Source organism: Tetrao urogallus (assembly GCF_951394365.1).
Source record: "Tetrao urogallus genome assembly, chromosome: 14".
NCBI lineage: Eukaryota > Metazoa > Chordata > Aves > Galliformes > Phasianidae > Tetrao > Tetrao urogallus.
The window spans coordinates 12,493,354-12,508,855 of record NC_136827.1 but is presented as its reverse complement, the minus strand read 5'-3'; the positions used below and the strand labels follow the sequence as shown (position 1 = coordinate 12,508,855).

The 15,502-nt window shown below is 58.9% G+C and overlaps 2 protein-coding genes across 2 annotated transcripts; one reads left to right on the top strand and one right to left on the bottom strand.

Moving 5' to 3' along the window:
* Window positions 1-554: 554 nt before the first annotated feature.
* Window positions 555-6,245, bottom strand: CCDC69 (coiled-coil domain containing 69; the record flags this gene model as incomplete). Its single annotated transcript, XM_079542450.1, has 9 exons — window positions 555-723; window positions 827-924; window positions 1,169-1,288; window positions 1,774-1,875; window positions 2,012-2,085; window positions 2,220-2,295; window positions 2,380-2,525; window positions 2,887-2,956; window positions 6,162-6,245. The coding sequence occupies 9 exons, from the start codon at window positions 6,243-6,245 to the stop codon at window positions 555-557; spliced, it is 939 nt and encodes a 312-aa protein (XP_079398576.1).
* A 4,096-nt stretch (window positions 6,246-10,341) lies between these two features.
* On the top strand, window positions 10,342-12,879 carry GM2A (ganglioside GM2 activator; the record flags this gene model as incomplete). Its single annotated transcript, XM_079542330.1, has 4 exons — window positions 10,342-10,458; window positions 12,035-12,187; window positions 12,470-12,652; window positions 12,724-12,879. The coding sequence occupies 4 exons, from the start codon at window positions 10,342-10,344 to the stop codon at window positions 12,877-12,879; spliced, it is 609 nt and encodes a 202-aa protein (XP_079398456.1).
* Between the last annotated feature and the right edge of the window lie 2,623 nt (window positions 12,880-15,502).

Here is a 15,502-nt window from a genome sequence, read left to right as displayed (position 1 = left end):
ACCCCTGGCTTGGAGCAGGGGGATGTGACCTGCTGGCATCCTGTGGAAGGATGCTCTGCTCCCAGATGTGCTTCTCTACCCAGCACTGGGAGAGAAGATGGGGCTGGTGGTGCTGGCTGATTGCAGCAGGGACAGGCAGGGCTCGGCTGTAGTGTGGCAGTGAGCAGGGTCATACCTGGGCGTGGGAAAGGTCCCTGGGAGCTGATGCTGGAGATGGAGGTGGCAGCAGGGAGCTCTGACTGCCCACCCGCCTCAGGGAATGGGACCAGCACATCCCATGCCCACCCCACCTCCAGGCAGCACTGATGCTGGATATTCTCAGAGCCAAGCGCTAGGTCAGATCCAACCCCCATGCACATCTGTGTGTTCCAGCTGACCCCGCTCACCCCCAGAAAAGGGGTGTGGGGATGGCACAGCGTGTCCCCCCCTGCAGCAGAGGCCGGGGAAAGGCAGGCGCAGGCGTCCTGGGAAGTGCTCCATTGCGTAGGGCCGCTCCAAGGGCCGGCCCTGGAGAGTGGGGGCACTCACAGCCATGCTGCCCCCTGGGCTGTGCGCTACGTGGCAATGAGAGGCACGTCACTGGCAGCGATGGGGAAGGGGCAGCCATCCCCCCCGTTGAGCACACGGTACAGCAGCTCCTCCTTCTCGTGGTGAGCCTGCTCCCGCAGCTTCGACTCCTTCTCCAGCGCCCCACGGATGGCCAGCAGCTCCTCTGACAGCTGCCTGTGGGCAAAGGGCAATGCTGTGGGATCCACATCCCCACCACTGTCCCTTGTGCCTCCTCAGGTGCCGACCTCAGCCGTGAAGCTGATGGGTGTGTGCTTACCTTGTCATCACCAGGTGGTTCTGGGTGCGCACCTGCAGGTCCTCATTCTCTTGCTGCAAGGTCTTCACCTTCTCCTCCAGCAGAAGGTTTCTCTCTGCCTGCAAGGGGAACATCAGGGTGAGGAGGGCGCTGGGGAGCACCCACTTGTGTCCCCCAATGCTGTGCTCAGTGGGAAGCCATCTCAATGGCACCTCCCTGCCCCAAGGGAGTAACCAGGCTCCATCCAGCTCCATTCAGCCACAGATACTGGTCAGTATTCAGGTGGGGAGAAGATGAGATGCATTCGGGTGAATATCAAGAGATAGAAAGAGCAAAACCCATTTGCACCCCCCTTGAACCCACCACACTCTCCAGGTTCAGCAGCTTCTTGTCCAGGCCGTGGATATGCTCATTCTTCATCTCAATGACAAAGTGCAGACTCTCCAGCTCCTGCTCCCAGAAGGGACTGGGGCTCCCGTGCTCCTAGGGGTACAGGGGAGGGGGGTCAGAACGGCAGCGGGGTTGGCACTTGGTGCTTCCACCTTGGCTTATTTGCCCATGTGTGACCCTGCTGGCATGGTGCTCGCAGCTGGGGTCCTTCATGCCACAGTGGGTTTGTACACTCAATGTGCCAAGATTTGCCCTTCACTTGTGTTCAAGAGACCCAAACAGCCCACATGCCTCCCAGGAATGGCATTTCACCCCTTCAGCTGTCCCAGTGCCCTCTGTGCATCTATTGCTGGGGTCCACCAGAGAAACTTTGTGCCAATCTCCCAGGGACAGGACACCTCCCTGACACCAATATGTGCCCTGGGCAGCCTGATCCAGTGGGTGGCAGCCTTTCCTTGGCAGGGGGTTGGAACTGGATTGGCTTTAAGGCCTCTTCCAACCCAAGTCATTCTATGATTCCACGGATATTTGCACCCTGGTTGTCCTTCATAGGCCACCAGCTGTGTGTATCCCAGCACCTCGATGTGCTTCTTGTAGTCCCTGCTCAGCAGTGATTCCTCCACCCGCTTCATCCTGTCCTGGAAAGACTGCAGCTGGGACTTCAGTGCAGCGATGGTCTCCTGGGCAGCAGGGGAAGAAGCAGGAGGCAGCTGGGATTTTTTTTCCAGCAGGAGCAGCCCAATAACAGCAGGACTGCACGGCATACTGGAGACCCCAAGATGGTCCTCCTAGGGCTGAGGATTTCCCCATGGGTACCTGTAAGGCTTCCTGGGACCTGTGGTGGGACTCTGCCAGCAGCAGCTTCTCCTGCTCGTGCACTCTTTGGAGCTCTGTAGGGGGAACAAGAGCTGAGTGTCACTGGCACAAGGACACCAGCAGTGGCATCCCCACGTCCCACAGCCCCACACGAGCTGGAAAGGCTGTGGGGAGCGGGTGGGGGTTGTGCTCTGCCCAGGGATCTCACCTTGCAGGGTCTCCTCATGCTCTCTCCTCAGGGCATCAAACTTCTCCTTCAGCTGCAGGTCCTTTCCCTTTTCCACCTGGAGATGACAGACCCTGAATGTCCCATAGGCTGTCCCTGCAGCCAAGCAGTGCACCCCGCAGCATCCTGATTCCTGACCCACCTGGGTGCTGACACCTCGCTGTCCCTCATCCTCTGCCCCCCGGGCTCCTCGCAGCCTCTCCTCCTCCTCCTGTCCTTGGAGCAGTTTCACACCCTCCTCACCGTGCTCCTCCCCCGGCGCTGCCTGCTCCTTGCCGGCTCCATTGGCTGCAAAACAAACGGGGCTGCAACCGGGCACATCCCGCTGGTATCAGCCCCTCTGTGCTCTTCCACTGGACAAATCCCTCCTCCCAACACACTCAGTGCAAATTAACACTGATGGGACGGCGTTAGCAGGCTGTGAAAGGAGGCAACCCAGTGCCTCCTGCCCTGGGGACGGCCAATCTGTCCAAGATGATGGGATGCCACTAAGACACCATTGGGATGCCACTGGGATTTCATCGTCCCTTCCCGTGCTGGAGCTGGGGCATCACCCCGAGCTTCCATCAGCCTCGTGGGGACTGTTTTACTGCTTTCAGAGCAGTACCCTGAGTGAGTGCATCGATGGAGACAGACATTTCCTTCTCACCGTTCTCTGTCCTCCGGGCGCTGAGCTCCTGGCCTGGCGCTCCCTGCTCTTGCTTGTCATTTTGCTGCCTCTAGCCAAGAGAAACATGATATGCACAATAGGACGGGACAGCAAAACTTTTGTCTGAGTCCCTTTCACCCTCCTCCATCCCTGCTTCCCTGGGGCGCACCGTGACCAAACACAAACCCCATTAGGGAGCCTGGCTGGAGAAAAAAGCAAAGCAAAGCAAACAGGCGCGGTGCTGCTCCGCTCCCTGGCTGCCCCTCTTTTGCAGCTGCAGGGAAGCGTGCTGCCAGAGAGAGAGCGGGGAACGCTGAGCCTCTGGGAAGCCCCGGCTGCGTCTGCCCTTCTATGGTGTTGGTGGAGGCAGCCGGGATTTGCCGTGTGCGGTGTGAATGCGGCATGCAGAGGTCGGGCTCTTCCCTGCCTGCAGCTCCGCTCCAGCCCCGAGCTGATCCTTCAGGGCATTGAGAATGGGAAATGGGGATTTAAGAGCCTGGCACGTCTGCCAAAGGGTTCCTTGTGCCTGAGACTCAGCTGCGGGAAGGGTACAAAGTGGAAACAGCACAGCATGTTCTGTGCCTTGCATGGATGCACAGTGGCCATGGAGGCCTTGGGGGACACCTTCCAGAAGGTCTCAGATGTAAGCCTGATGAAGGCAAGACTGTGAGTGGGCATGGCCATGGCACAGCCAAGGGGACGCAGCCCAGGGTGCTCAAAGCACTATGAAGGTGATGCCCAGGGACCGGCTGTGCGCAGACCATGTCCCCAGCATGGCTCTGGGGCACTTTTCCCTCTCTCCTGTGCCCACGTTCAGTGGAATGGAGCCCCAGAGTCTCTTTGCTGCCCATCAAGTTGGATTTCAGGCAACTGCATCAGCTCCAAAATCATTGCCTGGGGTGAGCAGTGCATCAGCCTCACCAGATCTGAATCCCTGCCCTAAGGCTGCAGGTGACAGCACCTCTGGGAGCAACTGGAAGAGTGTCTGCAGCTCAATGAGCTCTTGAGTGCTCCTCTATCTTGGAGGAGAGCTTCACCACAAAACCAAAACCAAGTGGCTGAAAGCTAAACGCGTGTACAGCAGCCCCCAGAGCTGCTCCAGCTGCAGCAGAGTTTGCATTGGGAGAACCACACAGAATGTCCTGCAGGTGCTGCTGTTCTGGTTCTGGGATGTTTCAGAACGAAGGCATTTGGAGAGGCATTCAGGTTTGGAGAGGCTCGTGCCAAAAACACCCTGTAGCTTAAAACAAAATTAAAGCATGTATGTCTATACTCAAATTCTTACAACAAAATATTTCTCCTGGTGGAGCAGAACTGTTCGGGGTCAGTTCTGAGCAGCTTCCCCCTGAACCTGCAGCACCTCGAGGTGTGCACCCACGCACCTGCAGGCAGCTGTGGGCCTCTGCCTCAGCTCTCAGTGCTTTTATGCACTGTGTTTTCTTCCTCTTTTCATGCTTCACACGAGGCAACGAAACTACGCAACGTTGTGGTAAGTGAATGAAATCACACAGAGGCAGGAAACGAACATTCAAATCCCAGTTGGGCTGCTGGGTATTGCTTAGTGGCTGTGGAGAGGGGGACGGGATTTGGCTGATGGCCCTAAAGCACCTCCCTAGGTCTCAGCAGATGCCCAGTGCAGAGTACATGGGACCTGTGTTCTGCTGCTCTCCTGCAGAGGTTGTTTCAGGGTGACTCTCACCCCTGTACAGTTGGATCCGCCGCCGACAGCCCCACGTTTTGCATTCTGACCTTCCCCTGCCTCCTGCTGCTACATATAGTTCCTATATCTCCAAAACAAACTCACCCCAGCCCTGGAAAGCATCCAAGCCTCAGCCCTGATCTCTCTGAAAGGCATCCAACCAAGCAGTGAGCACACATGGAGGGGAAGGGGCCCCCAGAGCCAGGCTCCCACCTGCCCCCACTGCCTTATCACAGAATCACTGAATTGTAGGGTTATCAGCCGCTGCTGCTGGGGAGGACGTGGCTGCCCAGCAGTGCCTCCCCTGGCTGCTGCTGCTCCCCAAGGTCACCTCTGTCATGGGGCCGGTCACATCCCCCTGTGGGGACCCCTCTGTCCTGGGGGTTTCTGGGGTTCCCCACCCCAAGAGATGTGCTTTAAAGGCACATCCATCAGCAGTGGGAGGGTGGAGGTCTCACGCTGCGCGCTGTGGTGCCCTGGGCAGGAGGACATGGCTGGCGGTGCTGTGTGCCTTCCTTTACCTCTTTTGGCCATAAAGGGGATTTTCGGTGCTGCTTTCAAGATTAAAGCACCTGAGTCATAGCAGCGGGGACGTTGTGCGTGGTGCAAACTGCAGCAAGCCGAGCGGATGAACAGAAGAGTTAGAGAGCGGGCGCAGGAAGGGAGGTGTCTGCAGGCTGAAATTTCCGCATTTTGGTACGTGTGCCTCTCAGCACCTGGAACCGTGGGGGCTGTGGGTTCTCCCTGCCCAGTGCCCCCTTCCTGCAAGCTCTCAGCGTCATCAACCGGCCCAGAAGCATCTGGTCTCATGACACAGAGAAGAACGTTTTTTTCCATGATACAGAGAAGCAGCCAAGCTCTCGAGTGCTGTAAATAAGACACTTGCTGGCTGCGGGGCCGTGCCTGCTCCCCCCACACATCCTGCAGTGTTTCAGCTGTGGGTTCCCACTGCCCCCCTGCACAGGGCCATGGGGGCACTGCGGGGCTGTGCCAACTTCCTTGCTGCCCATCCAGCACCCATCGACAGCAGCACGCAGCACATCCAACTCACAAACAGCCCGGAGGCCAACGGCGGGGGGTAAAGGAGTGTGAGCGTGGCAAAAAGAAAAGGGTGATGATGTCTGGGGTTTAACTTGCAGAAGACCTCACCCGTGCACTGGAGGACTCAGCATTTCCCTGCAAGAGTGTAACTTTGGGCAGGATGGGTACATTGGAACAAGGGTGGGGAGGGAGGGAACCACTCCTGGGACGTGGGGGGATGCCATGGGAGAACGGCAAGCAACAAGCTGGGGATGAACCCTGTGTGGAATAAGCACTTCTAATACCATTACCCCGATGCTGCACCCCCTCGGTATGAGCTTCCACGTGCTGTGGGGCTTCTCCCCCACGCGGGTGCAGCAGGGCAGGTGGCTGCTCCGGGACCTCAACAGCACAGCAAAGTGGGGCTCCCCGCCACCCTCACCCCACAGCAAACCCCAACTCCGCGCAAATCCCAGCCCCGCGCAAACTCCCAGCCCCTACCCGAACCGCATCTCCACGCCAGCTCCCACCTCCCTCAAACCCTCACCCCACGCACCCCCAGCTCTGCTCCCGGCAGACCCGGCTCCACTACCTTGCCGCCGGCGGGGCAGCAGCGCAGGGCGCTGCCGGAGCCGCCCATGGAAACCCGGAGGCGCTCAGGCTCGGGGCGCGGGGCGCGCCGTCATCCCCCGACGGACGGGCGGCGGCTTCCGCGGAGAGCGGCGGCACCGGAGGGGACGGGACGGGTCGGGCCGGGACGAGCCGCCCCAGCTGGGAAGGCAGAAGAGGGAAAAAAATAAAATAAAATAATTAATAAAGTCCCGAATCGCCGTGGCTGCTCGCAGGCGGCGCCGGGAGAGGGTGCTCTGCACCCCCAGCAGCGGGCAGCCCCCCCTCCACCCCCCCCCCGCAGCTGCTTGCCCGCCCCCGGGGCTGTCCCTGGGTGCACAGCGGAGACGATCCGGCCCGGTAATCCCCCCCCCCCGGCCCCCCACCGTGTGCTCGGAGTGCTCCGACGTTGGGGGGGACCCTGAGCGAAGCTGGGGTGCGGCAGGAGCTGAGGGGGGAAGCCGTGAGGAAGAGATGAGTTGGGGTTAGGATTAGCGCTTACTGTGGGGTACTTGGGGGGAGGTGCTGGTTTGGGAGAGGTTTTGTTCTGCTCCGGGGGGGCTGTGTTTTCAGTGTTGTCTGCAGTGCCTTGGGGGGGCCGTGTCCTGCTCACCCCCTCCTCAGCACCCCAAATGCCCCCTGGGTTGGGGGCGGGGTGCCATGATTCAAGGAGGAAATCCTGTGGTTTGGGAATGGGCTCCGATCAGGAGGGGTTGGAGTGTCCTGTCTCACAACTGCTGCCAAAGAGGGCAGGTTCCTCTGCACTTTTTTGGTTGTGATGATTTTATTAAAAAGGCTCTAAAATAAATAGAAAGGAAATGGAGAGGGAAAAGGAAAGGGAAAGGGGAAACGGAGTGGAAAAGGGAAAATAAAAGGGAAAGGAAAGAAAAGGAAAAATATAAAGGTAAAAGAAGAAAAAGAGAAAAAAGAAAGAAAGAAAGAAAGAAAGAAAGAAAGAAAGAAAGAAAGAAAGAAAGAAAGAAAGAAAGAAAGAAAGAAAGAAAGAAAGAAAGAAAGAAAGAAAGAAAGAAAGAAAGAGAGAAAGAGAGAAAGAGAGAAAGAGAGAAAGAGAGAAAGAAAGGAAGGAAGGAAAGAAAGAAAGAAAGAAAGAAAGAAAGAAAGAAAGAAAGAAAGAAAGAAAGAAAGAAAGAAAGAAAGAAAGAAAGAAAGAAAGAAAGAAAGAAAGAAAGAAAGAAAGAAAACAAAACCAAACCCACCCAACTTTATACCCAGCACTGCTGAAATAAATGTCCCAACCCCATCACAAGGCAGTGTCTGTATGGAAACACTGCCAGTTTTTGTCAACAAGTTTCTATTCTGACATTGTCCACACAGCCCCTGGGAGCCGTCCCAGCACAGGAGGTGACGGAGGTGCTGGAGGTGCTGGAGGTGCTGGAGGTGCTGGAGGTGCTGCGTCCCTGCGCTGCCAGGCGGTGTTCCTGGTAACCCTGCCTGGTGGGAACACCTCTCTTCCAAGTGGGGTTGTGAAATGTCACTGGGATCAGAGGGTGGGGACCAGTGGGACCAGATGCCGCGTCCTCCATGGGTAGATGCTACTTCACCTGGGTGAAGTTTGTGAGTCAGAGCTGCTTCCTGGCATCGGTCCTATGGTTGGAACCACCGGGAGCGTCCCTGCTCTTATCTCCCCACAGCAACGCAAGGGGCAGGTTTCCATCCCCATGGAGAGCACTTATTTGGCAGGCCGAGCAGATTGCAGCTGGGATAAAAGGCTGTGAGGAGCCTGTCTCCACCTCTCTGGGGTTAGTTAAAAATCCTGGCCCAGATTTCGGAGGTGAGCACAAAAGGATGGGTGTATTTTTGGGCTGAAGTCGCGTTGCTGGAACGGAGGTGGCTGTGCACACAGCTGAGTGTCCAGCTGGCATCGTGCCTTGCACGCATGCTGTTGAGAGCTTGGAGTGCAGACAGGTTGTGCTGAGGTGTCCCTGTGCTGCAGAGCTTGGCTGTAGATGGGGCTTCTCTTGGTTGTGGAAGCATTGCAGGAGATGTGAGAGCAGAGCTGGGGCTTGGGAAGGGGCCCATGCATTGGGACTGGCCCAAGCACCCTGCTTCTGTAGCCCCTGTACGACCTTGCACTCAGCGTTGGGGCCGCCCCAAAGCTCCCTGACTTCAACTTCATGTTTAGCAATTTCTCCATTTCTCCAACCTTTCCTGTGTGGGCTGCATGGGATGATGTCCCTGCTGGAGGTTTCCCTGTCAGCCTCGCTGCCTCTGCCCCTCTCCTCAGCCCCTAAACATGATTTGCTCCCTTTGTTCCGGAGTTGGTCCCAACGCCTTTCTACCACTGAACACCTTTCCAGCTGGGCTCTGGGTGCTGGCAGGACAGAGTCAATGCCATGTCTCCCTGCTGAATGCAGATGGCCTTTAAAGGTCTTTCTGACTCCGAAGGTTCTGTGATTTCTATGAGTGGATGTTCCCAGGAATGGCAGCACCTGGGGATATCTCAAGGGCTTTGCCTGGAAAGGTGAACCTGGGAAGGTTTGTCTGACACTCAGCTGAATTCCTGTAGGCAGGGTGCCTGCTGACCCTATGCAGGGTTAATTTGTACCAATGGTACTTTCAAATGTTTGCCAAAGCTGATTGATAAGAGAAGCACTTACGCAAGCTGCCCTGGCTCTCTCTCCAGCCCCAGCTGTGGTGGGGTGGGAGCAGGGGTGCCAGCATAGGATTTTGCATCTGGAGCCCTGGTGAGGTTTGTGGTTGCACCCTTTGGCCCCCATGCTTTGCTGCTGTAAACAAGCCATGAAGTCACCATCCCTGCTGCCCATCAGTCGGCTGCTTCCTTTCTATGCAAATCAAAGATGTTTGGCCAGAACTGTGCAGACCTCGTGACTCTCGGGTGGGAGAGCTCTGCAGCTCTGTCTGAGATGGGGCCCTGAAAGCGTCTCCTTCTGAGTGGATCTGGGTCACACCTGCTGCTGCCCTGGGGAAAAAAGCAGTGATTCCACAGCATTCCTGCCTCTGTGAATTTCCTACCAGAGAGATGTGCTTAACCTGCCATTAGAACACTTTCTTCTCTTTTTGTTGTTGTTGTTCTTGTTTCACATAGAAAAACAAAGTGGGGAAAGGATGGGGATGGAGGACAAAATCTTCTCCTGCCGTGGAGATTAAGGGACAGGGGCAGAGACTCAAGCACAGCAGTGCCCACACCTCTCCCCACGTATCCCCATCCCTGTTGTTGCGCTCAGGGGCCCCACAGTGAAAACCAATCCTGGGGATAACTTCCCCCCTCTCCCAAGGAGGAGGAGGGCAGGCAGGAATGGGGCTATTTATTCCCAGCCCTTAAGCCAGAGCGGGGAGGATCAGTGACAGTTGTCGTCGATGGTGGGAGCAACATCCATCCATGCATCCATCCCTGCACGCTCCCTGCGTGCTGCCAGCCGGCCGCGCTGCTAAATAAGGATGGAAAGCTAAAAATAGAGCCCAGCAGGGGCTGGGATGAGCCCAGGGCTGGGAGGTCAGAGGGTGTCTGCATAAGGCAGGGGGAAACGGCTGAGAGCGGCCTCACTCACTCACATCCCCCCTGCCCACCCCTGGTCCCGCTGCCAATGGGGGGGAGGCAGAACAGCTGGGGAGCGGCACCCGGAGGGGGAGGAGTAGGATGGGGGGGGTGGGGGGGGGAGGTTAAACGCTGAAATGACGGGCAGGGGGCGATGGGTGGTTAACTCTCCAGCTGCGTGCCCCCACCCCACTGCAGCACGCACGGCATCGGGTTCTGACAGCTCCACTGCCGGGGATTTGGGGGCTGCGCCGTGCGGGGTGGGAGCGGCCCCAGCGCACGGCTGTGGGGTTGGGGTCGGGAGGAGCTGAATGCCCCCCCCCCCCCCCCCAGTGCTGCCTGGGAACCACTTCCCGTCCCAGCATCCCCGCGCTCCAGTCCTGTTCTTTGCAAAATAAAGGAATACCCAAAACCAACCCACGCAAAGGAGGAATTAAAAAAAAAAAAAAGGAGGGCAGGACAGCGTGTGAGCGCACGGGCGGAGGGAGGGGAATCAGGAGATGGGCCGGGCGAGCAGATAAGTAGAGGGTAACCCAGCGCCGCGCTGCCAGACGCTCTGCTTTCCTTCTCGCTCTCCTCCCGCATTGCCCCCCGTTTGCCCCCCCGGACGATGCTGTTGGCAGGGCTGTTCCTGGCGCTCTGCGCGCTGTCGCCGTGCCCGGCGGTGCTCGGCGCTGCGCGGCCGCAGCTGCTGGTGGAGAGGAGCGGCTCCTGGATGCTGCGGAGGGTGAGAGGAACCGGCCCTGCCTCGCTGCTGCGGGGAGAGGGGACGTGAGGGGGAGCGAGGGGGGCTGCGGGGTGAAGAGGGAGCCCGCAAATACCTCCACGCCTTGGGGACAGGGCTGCAGCTTCGGGCTCGGCCTCAGCCCGTCTCCCAGCAGAGGGGAATGTCAGTGTGGCCGCATCCCTTCGGCCGGAGCCCGGCGGCCTCCTCTCGCTCGGCTCCATCCCTCCCCTCTGTGCGCCTTCCCGGTGCGCAGCCCTGGTTCCCACACACAGAACCGACGAGCAGAGGGAAACGCTCAGGCGGCTTTGGGGAACCTCTGCGTGACTTTCAAGTCATGTGGAGGGAAAGATCTCTTTTTTGTTTTCCTGAGAAGCCGATGTCGCTTGGGGAGAGGGTCAGCAGGTCGGGTGGGGTGCTGAGAAGCAGCAGGAGAGGCTGTGCACAGCCACACGCACCCACGTTGCACCGTTCCCCTCCCGTGGAGCCTCTCTGCCTGCAGACCCGCGGGTGGGGAGGAGCAGGGGCTCAGGGCTCTTGCAAAAGTCGGGATGTGCTGCTGCCCCATGTCCTGGCTTGCCCTGCACACAGGCTGTGTGGGCAGCGGTGCAGCTGTGGCAGCAGATACACAGCGGGGCACATGGCCTCACCAGGACACACAGCCTCAGGAGGTCACACAGCCCCACCAGGACATACAGCCACCACCAGTTCCAGGGCAGCCGCAGCCAAGCTTGCTCAGGGTGCACAACCCAGGCATCCTCCCACTTCAGCCCCAGCTGATCTTCCCTCTGTGGTTTCCGTACCCTCTCTGCTCTACTGGCTCTCCCAGTCCTGGAAGCTGGGACTGCCCAAGGTGCAGCCAGTGGGGCAGGAGCTGCTGGCACTGCTGGCACCGAGCACCACCTCCCTCCACACTTTGCACTCCAAGCCCCCAGCTGACCGAGCTGCTCAGCAGGGCATGCAGGCTGCGTCCCCCTCCTGAGTGACATCCCATGGGTTTCCATTACCCCACAGGACTTGCCCAGGCTCCTTCGGCCGCTTGCCGAACTGGCTCAGCATCAGAGCCACGAGGTGTCTGGAGGAGCAGTGAGCAGCAGGATGAGTCAGGCCCGGCAGCCTCCCTTGAGCACCAGAGTATGGGAATATTAAACCCCATTTGAAGTGCAAAGTGTGAATCAATTCCCAGGACAGAGCTCGCCTGGGGGCTGCTCCAACCCCAGCACCCTGAGAGTGTGCAGCTCCTGCTGCTTTTGCTTTCACAGCTCCTGCTCTGTGCCTGGAGCTGGCGTGAAAAATAATGTTCACCTTCTTTGCATGCAAAGTGTTTCCAGGCTGGGGTGGAAATCGCAGCCTGGAAACGCTGTTTTAGAGAAAATGAGCACAAAAGGGGGTTGTTATAATTGCTTCCCGATGGAGAGTTCCTGAAATGTCCTGAGGCTCACGGAGTTGGAAGTTTGAGAAGCATAGAGGGTAAATGTCACTGGATTTTTTGGAATGGATGAAGGACATCTACTGTTTGTGATGAGCCCCTCCAGAAATCCAGGGCAAAGTTTAGGATCTGCCTTTCCTGGTGCTGCAGGCTAATGGCTTTTCCTGGGAGGACTGTGGTAACGGGCAGGATCCCGTCGTAATCCAGAGCCTCTCGGTGGCACCCGACCCCATCAGCATCCCGGGGACCCTGAGCATCAGCGCGGCCGTGAGCAGCAGCGTGGCCATTACCTCCCCCCTGAAGGTGGGTATGGGATCGAGGGAGGGCAGCAAGCTTCACAACCCCCCAGGAGCTGGGAAATGCCCGGGGATGGTATGGGAACAGCGGTCCTTGGGGACGTCAGGGGCACAGTGCCCCCTCCCGGCCAGATGTATGGGGCAGTGAGAAGGGGGAAATTTGCTCAGGGGGTCCGGATGGAGGAAGAGGAACCAATGGGATGAGAGAAACTGAAAGCAGAATTAGGGCACCCGTAAGTTCCGTAGGTCAGGAGGGGAAGGGCTGGGTGCTCACTGCCCTTTCTTACAGGTGGTGCTGGTGGTGGAGAAGGCCTTGGGTGATCTCTGGATCCAACTGCCCTGCATCGACCAGCTGGGCAGCTGCACCTATGATGATGTGTGCACCATCCTCGACGACCTCATCCCACCTGGCACGTCCTGCCCGGAGCCGCTGCTCACCTACGGCATCCCCTGCCACTGCCCCTTCAAGGCGGTACGTCCCACAACCAGGTGCCCTCAGTGCTGTAGGCTCTGTGTTGACTCACGCAGCCCCTCTCTCTGCAGGGCTCCTACTCACTGCCCACCAGCGACTTCACCGTGCCCGAAGTCGAGCTGCCCTCCTGGTTGACCAACGGCAACTACCGCGTGCAGGCGGTGGTCAGCAACAATGGGGAGGAACTCGCCTGTATCAAGCTGGGCTTCTCCCTGCAGTCCCAATGAGGGGCTGGGGGCATCTCTTCTCTCCCCGCTGCCTTTTTAATTCATCTCATCCCATCCTACTCCAACCCAACCCGTCCATCCCATCCTCATCCCTTCTCCATCCCATCCCGTGTCCATCCCGCACCTGCTGCCCTGTCTGTCCATGCACCTCTACCACCCTGTCCCTCCGTGTGGCCCCAAACTGACACTGGAAGCAGAAGGAGAGGAAAGCTTTGGGTGGGCTCAGGAGCTCTGCCCAGCCCCGTACCTGCAGGGTCAGAGACTCTGCTGCCAGGAGGAGGTCCCCTGTTGTACCCACATGGTAAATCTTCTCCTGCCAAACATAGAAGGTCCCCCCTCGCTGTCCCTCTGTCCCCAACCTCACCACCAGTGTCCCCAGCCTGGAAGGGGTGGCTTTGGAGCCTACCCCCAGCCTTTTGGGGTAACATTTTTTTATTTTCTTACCTTTTTTTTTTTTTTTTTTTAACTTTTCTTAATCCCATCAAGGGAGTTTCAAGCAAAAACATTCCAGGGAAAAGCAATATTTCTTGAAGGTGGAAAGGAAGGAATATGTGGAGAAAGCAGGGGCTGGAAGGGGGCAGGGTGAGCTGTGCAGGTGTCCACACCCACCTGTACTGATGTATAGATGCAGGTCCCCCTCATCTCATGTTGCCCACTGAGCTGGGGCAGGGTGCTGCACTCCAGCAGAGGACCAGCAGCCCAGGTCCTATCTGGGGACCCCTCAGCTTGGCTGACACCAGTGTGACCACCCCCCCCATGCCTGTATCAGCTCCAGAGGTGCAAGTGGCCCATCACCACATCGATCACTTCTACCCAACACCTTGTAGGGTTGCTCTTCCTCCCAGCGCTGTGTGTGCCTTAATTCCAGCATGGAGCAGTGGGAAGTACTTTGCCTGCAGCTGTTCTCCCCGTGCTCTGTGCCCCGAGCTCTCCCCATCTCACTCTGTTGCAGCGTGGGGTCATTCTGCTTGGAGAAGAGCTCACCCTCCCACCCTGCTTCTCTGCTCACAGCCTGTGCCCAATGGCACCCTCCTTTCAGGCGGGTTCTTAATAAATCTTTTCGCCACAATGTGGAGCTGGTGCTTTGTGGTGCTGGGGGGGGCAGAGGCTGGGATGAACTGGAGGTGGTGTGGGTATGAGTGCTGTGTGGGGGCAATGGTATTGGGTGCTGTAGACTGACCATGAGGCCAACTGCTGTGCTAGGGTGGCACTGGGGGGAGGCATGCTGAAGGGATGCAGTGGTGGGACTTACTGGTGGGACGTACTGGAGGGATATACTGGTAGGACTTGCTTGTTCAGTGTGTTGGTGGGGCCCTGGTGGGGCATACTAGTAGGACACGGTGGTGGGACACGCTGGCAGGACATACTGGTGGGACATGTTAGTGAGGCAGGCTGGTGGAACCATACTAATGGGACTTGCTTGTGGGAAACACTGATGGAACACACCAGTGGGACATGGAGAGGTACACTGGTGAGGCATGTTGCAGGGGCACTCTGGCAGGGCACAGTGGTGGGATGCACTGGTGGGGCACACTGGTGGGCCATACTGGTGGGACGCACCGGTGGGACACGTTGAGTGATACGCTGGTGGGCCATACTGGTGGGACGCGCTGCAGTGACACGCTGCTCACGCCAGAGGGCGCTCCAAGCCCCGCGCACCTCCCCGCACCTCCGGACCGCCGCTCCGCTTCACGCCCACGAGGGGGCGCCATAACTCCCAGCTCGCCCCGCTCCTTCCTTTTCGCCTTCACTTCTCCCCGTGCGCATGCGCCAGCCGGGAGCGGTCAGCTGAGCGGGCTGTCACGTGACGGCGCGGCCGAAGGAGCGGGGCCGGCCGGCCGGGGCGGCGGCGGCGAGGTGCGGGGCCGGGGCCGGGCGGGGTGGGGCGGCGGCGGCAGCAGCGGCAGCGGCAGCGGCAGCTTATGGGGCGCGGGGTGGTTGACGGCTCGTGGGGAAGCGGCATGCGGGCGATGCCAGCTGTGAGCTGCCTCCGGCTGGTGATCTCCGCTGCGCGTGGAGCAGAAACACGCGTGGAAGCGGCGCGCTGCTGGGTGATGCCCGAGCGTCCCCGCTGAGAGCAGCCGGGCTGGCTGGGGAGTGGGGAACGGGAACGCACGGAGTGCACGGGGCCAGGTTGGTTATCTGGGACGGGCGGCCCCTCCCGCGTCGCTGCTTGCCCGTCGCCGATGACGAACGGCTCCCTGTATAAACTCCGGCCGCAATCCTCACCTGCTCGCATCGCTCGGCTGGCCCTGGGCACCGTGACGTGGCCGCGCTGTGATTTATGGCGTTGCCGGGTTGCCCTGAGCCTGGCGGTGCTGCTCCGTGGGCCGGTTGCTGCACGCTGCTCCGGCCCCGGGTGAAGTGACGATGCTGGGTTGCGGTGCTGAGAGCGGCGTGGTTGGGTTTGCGGTGATGATGGGCGCTGCGCTGTGCTGCCTTTGGGGACCCTTGAGGTGGTGGCACTGAGGAGTGCTCGCTGCTTGCTGCCCCCTTCGGCCTGGGGACAAACGGGTCCCCGTGTCCCGGAATGTCCTTTGAAACCCGGATGGGGGCTGAAGGAGGGAGTGAGAGAAGTGAAATTGTGCAGGGGAAGGTCAGGAGGATTGGGGCTATGGAAGCA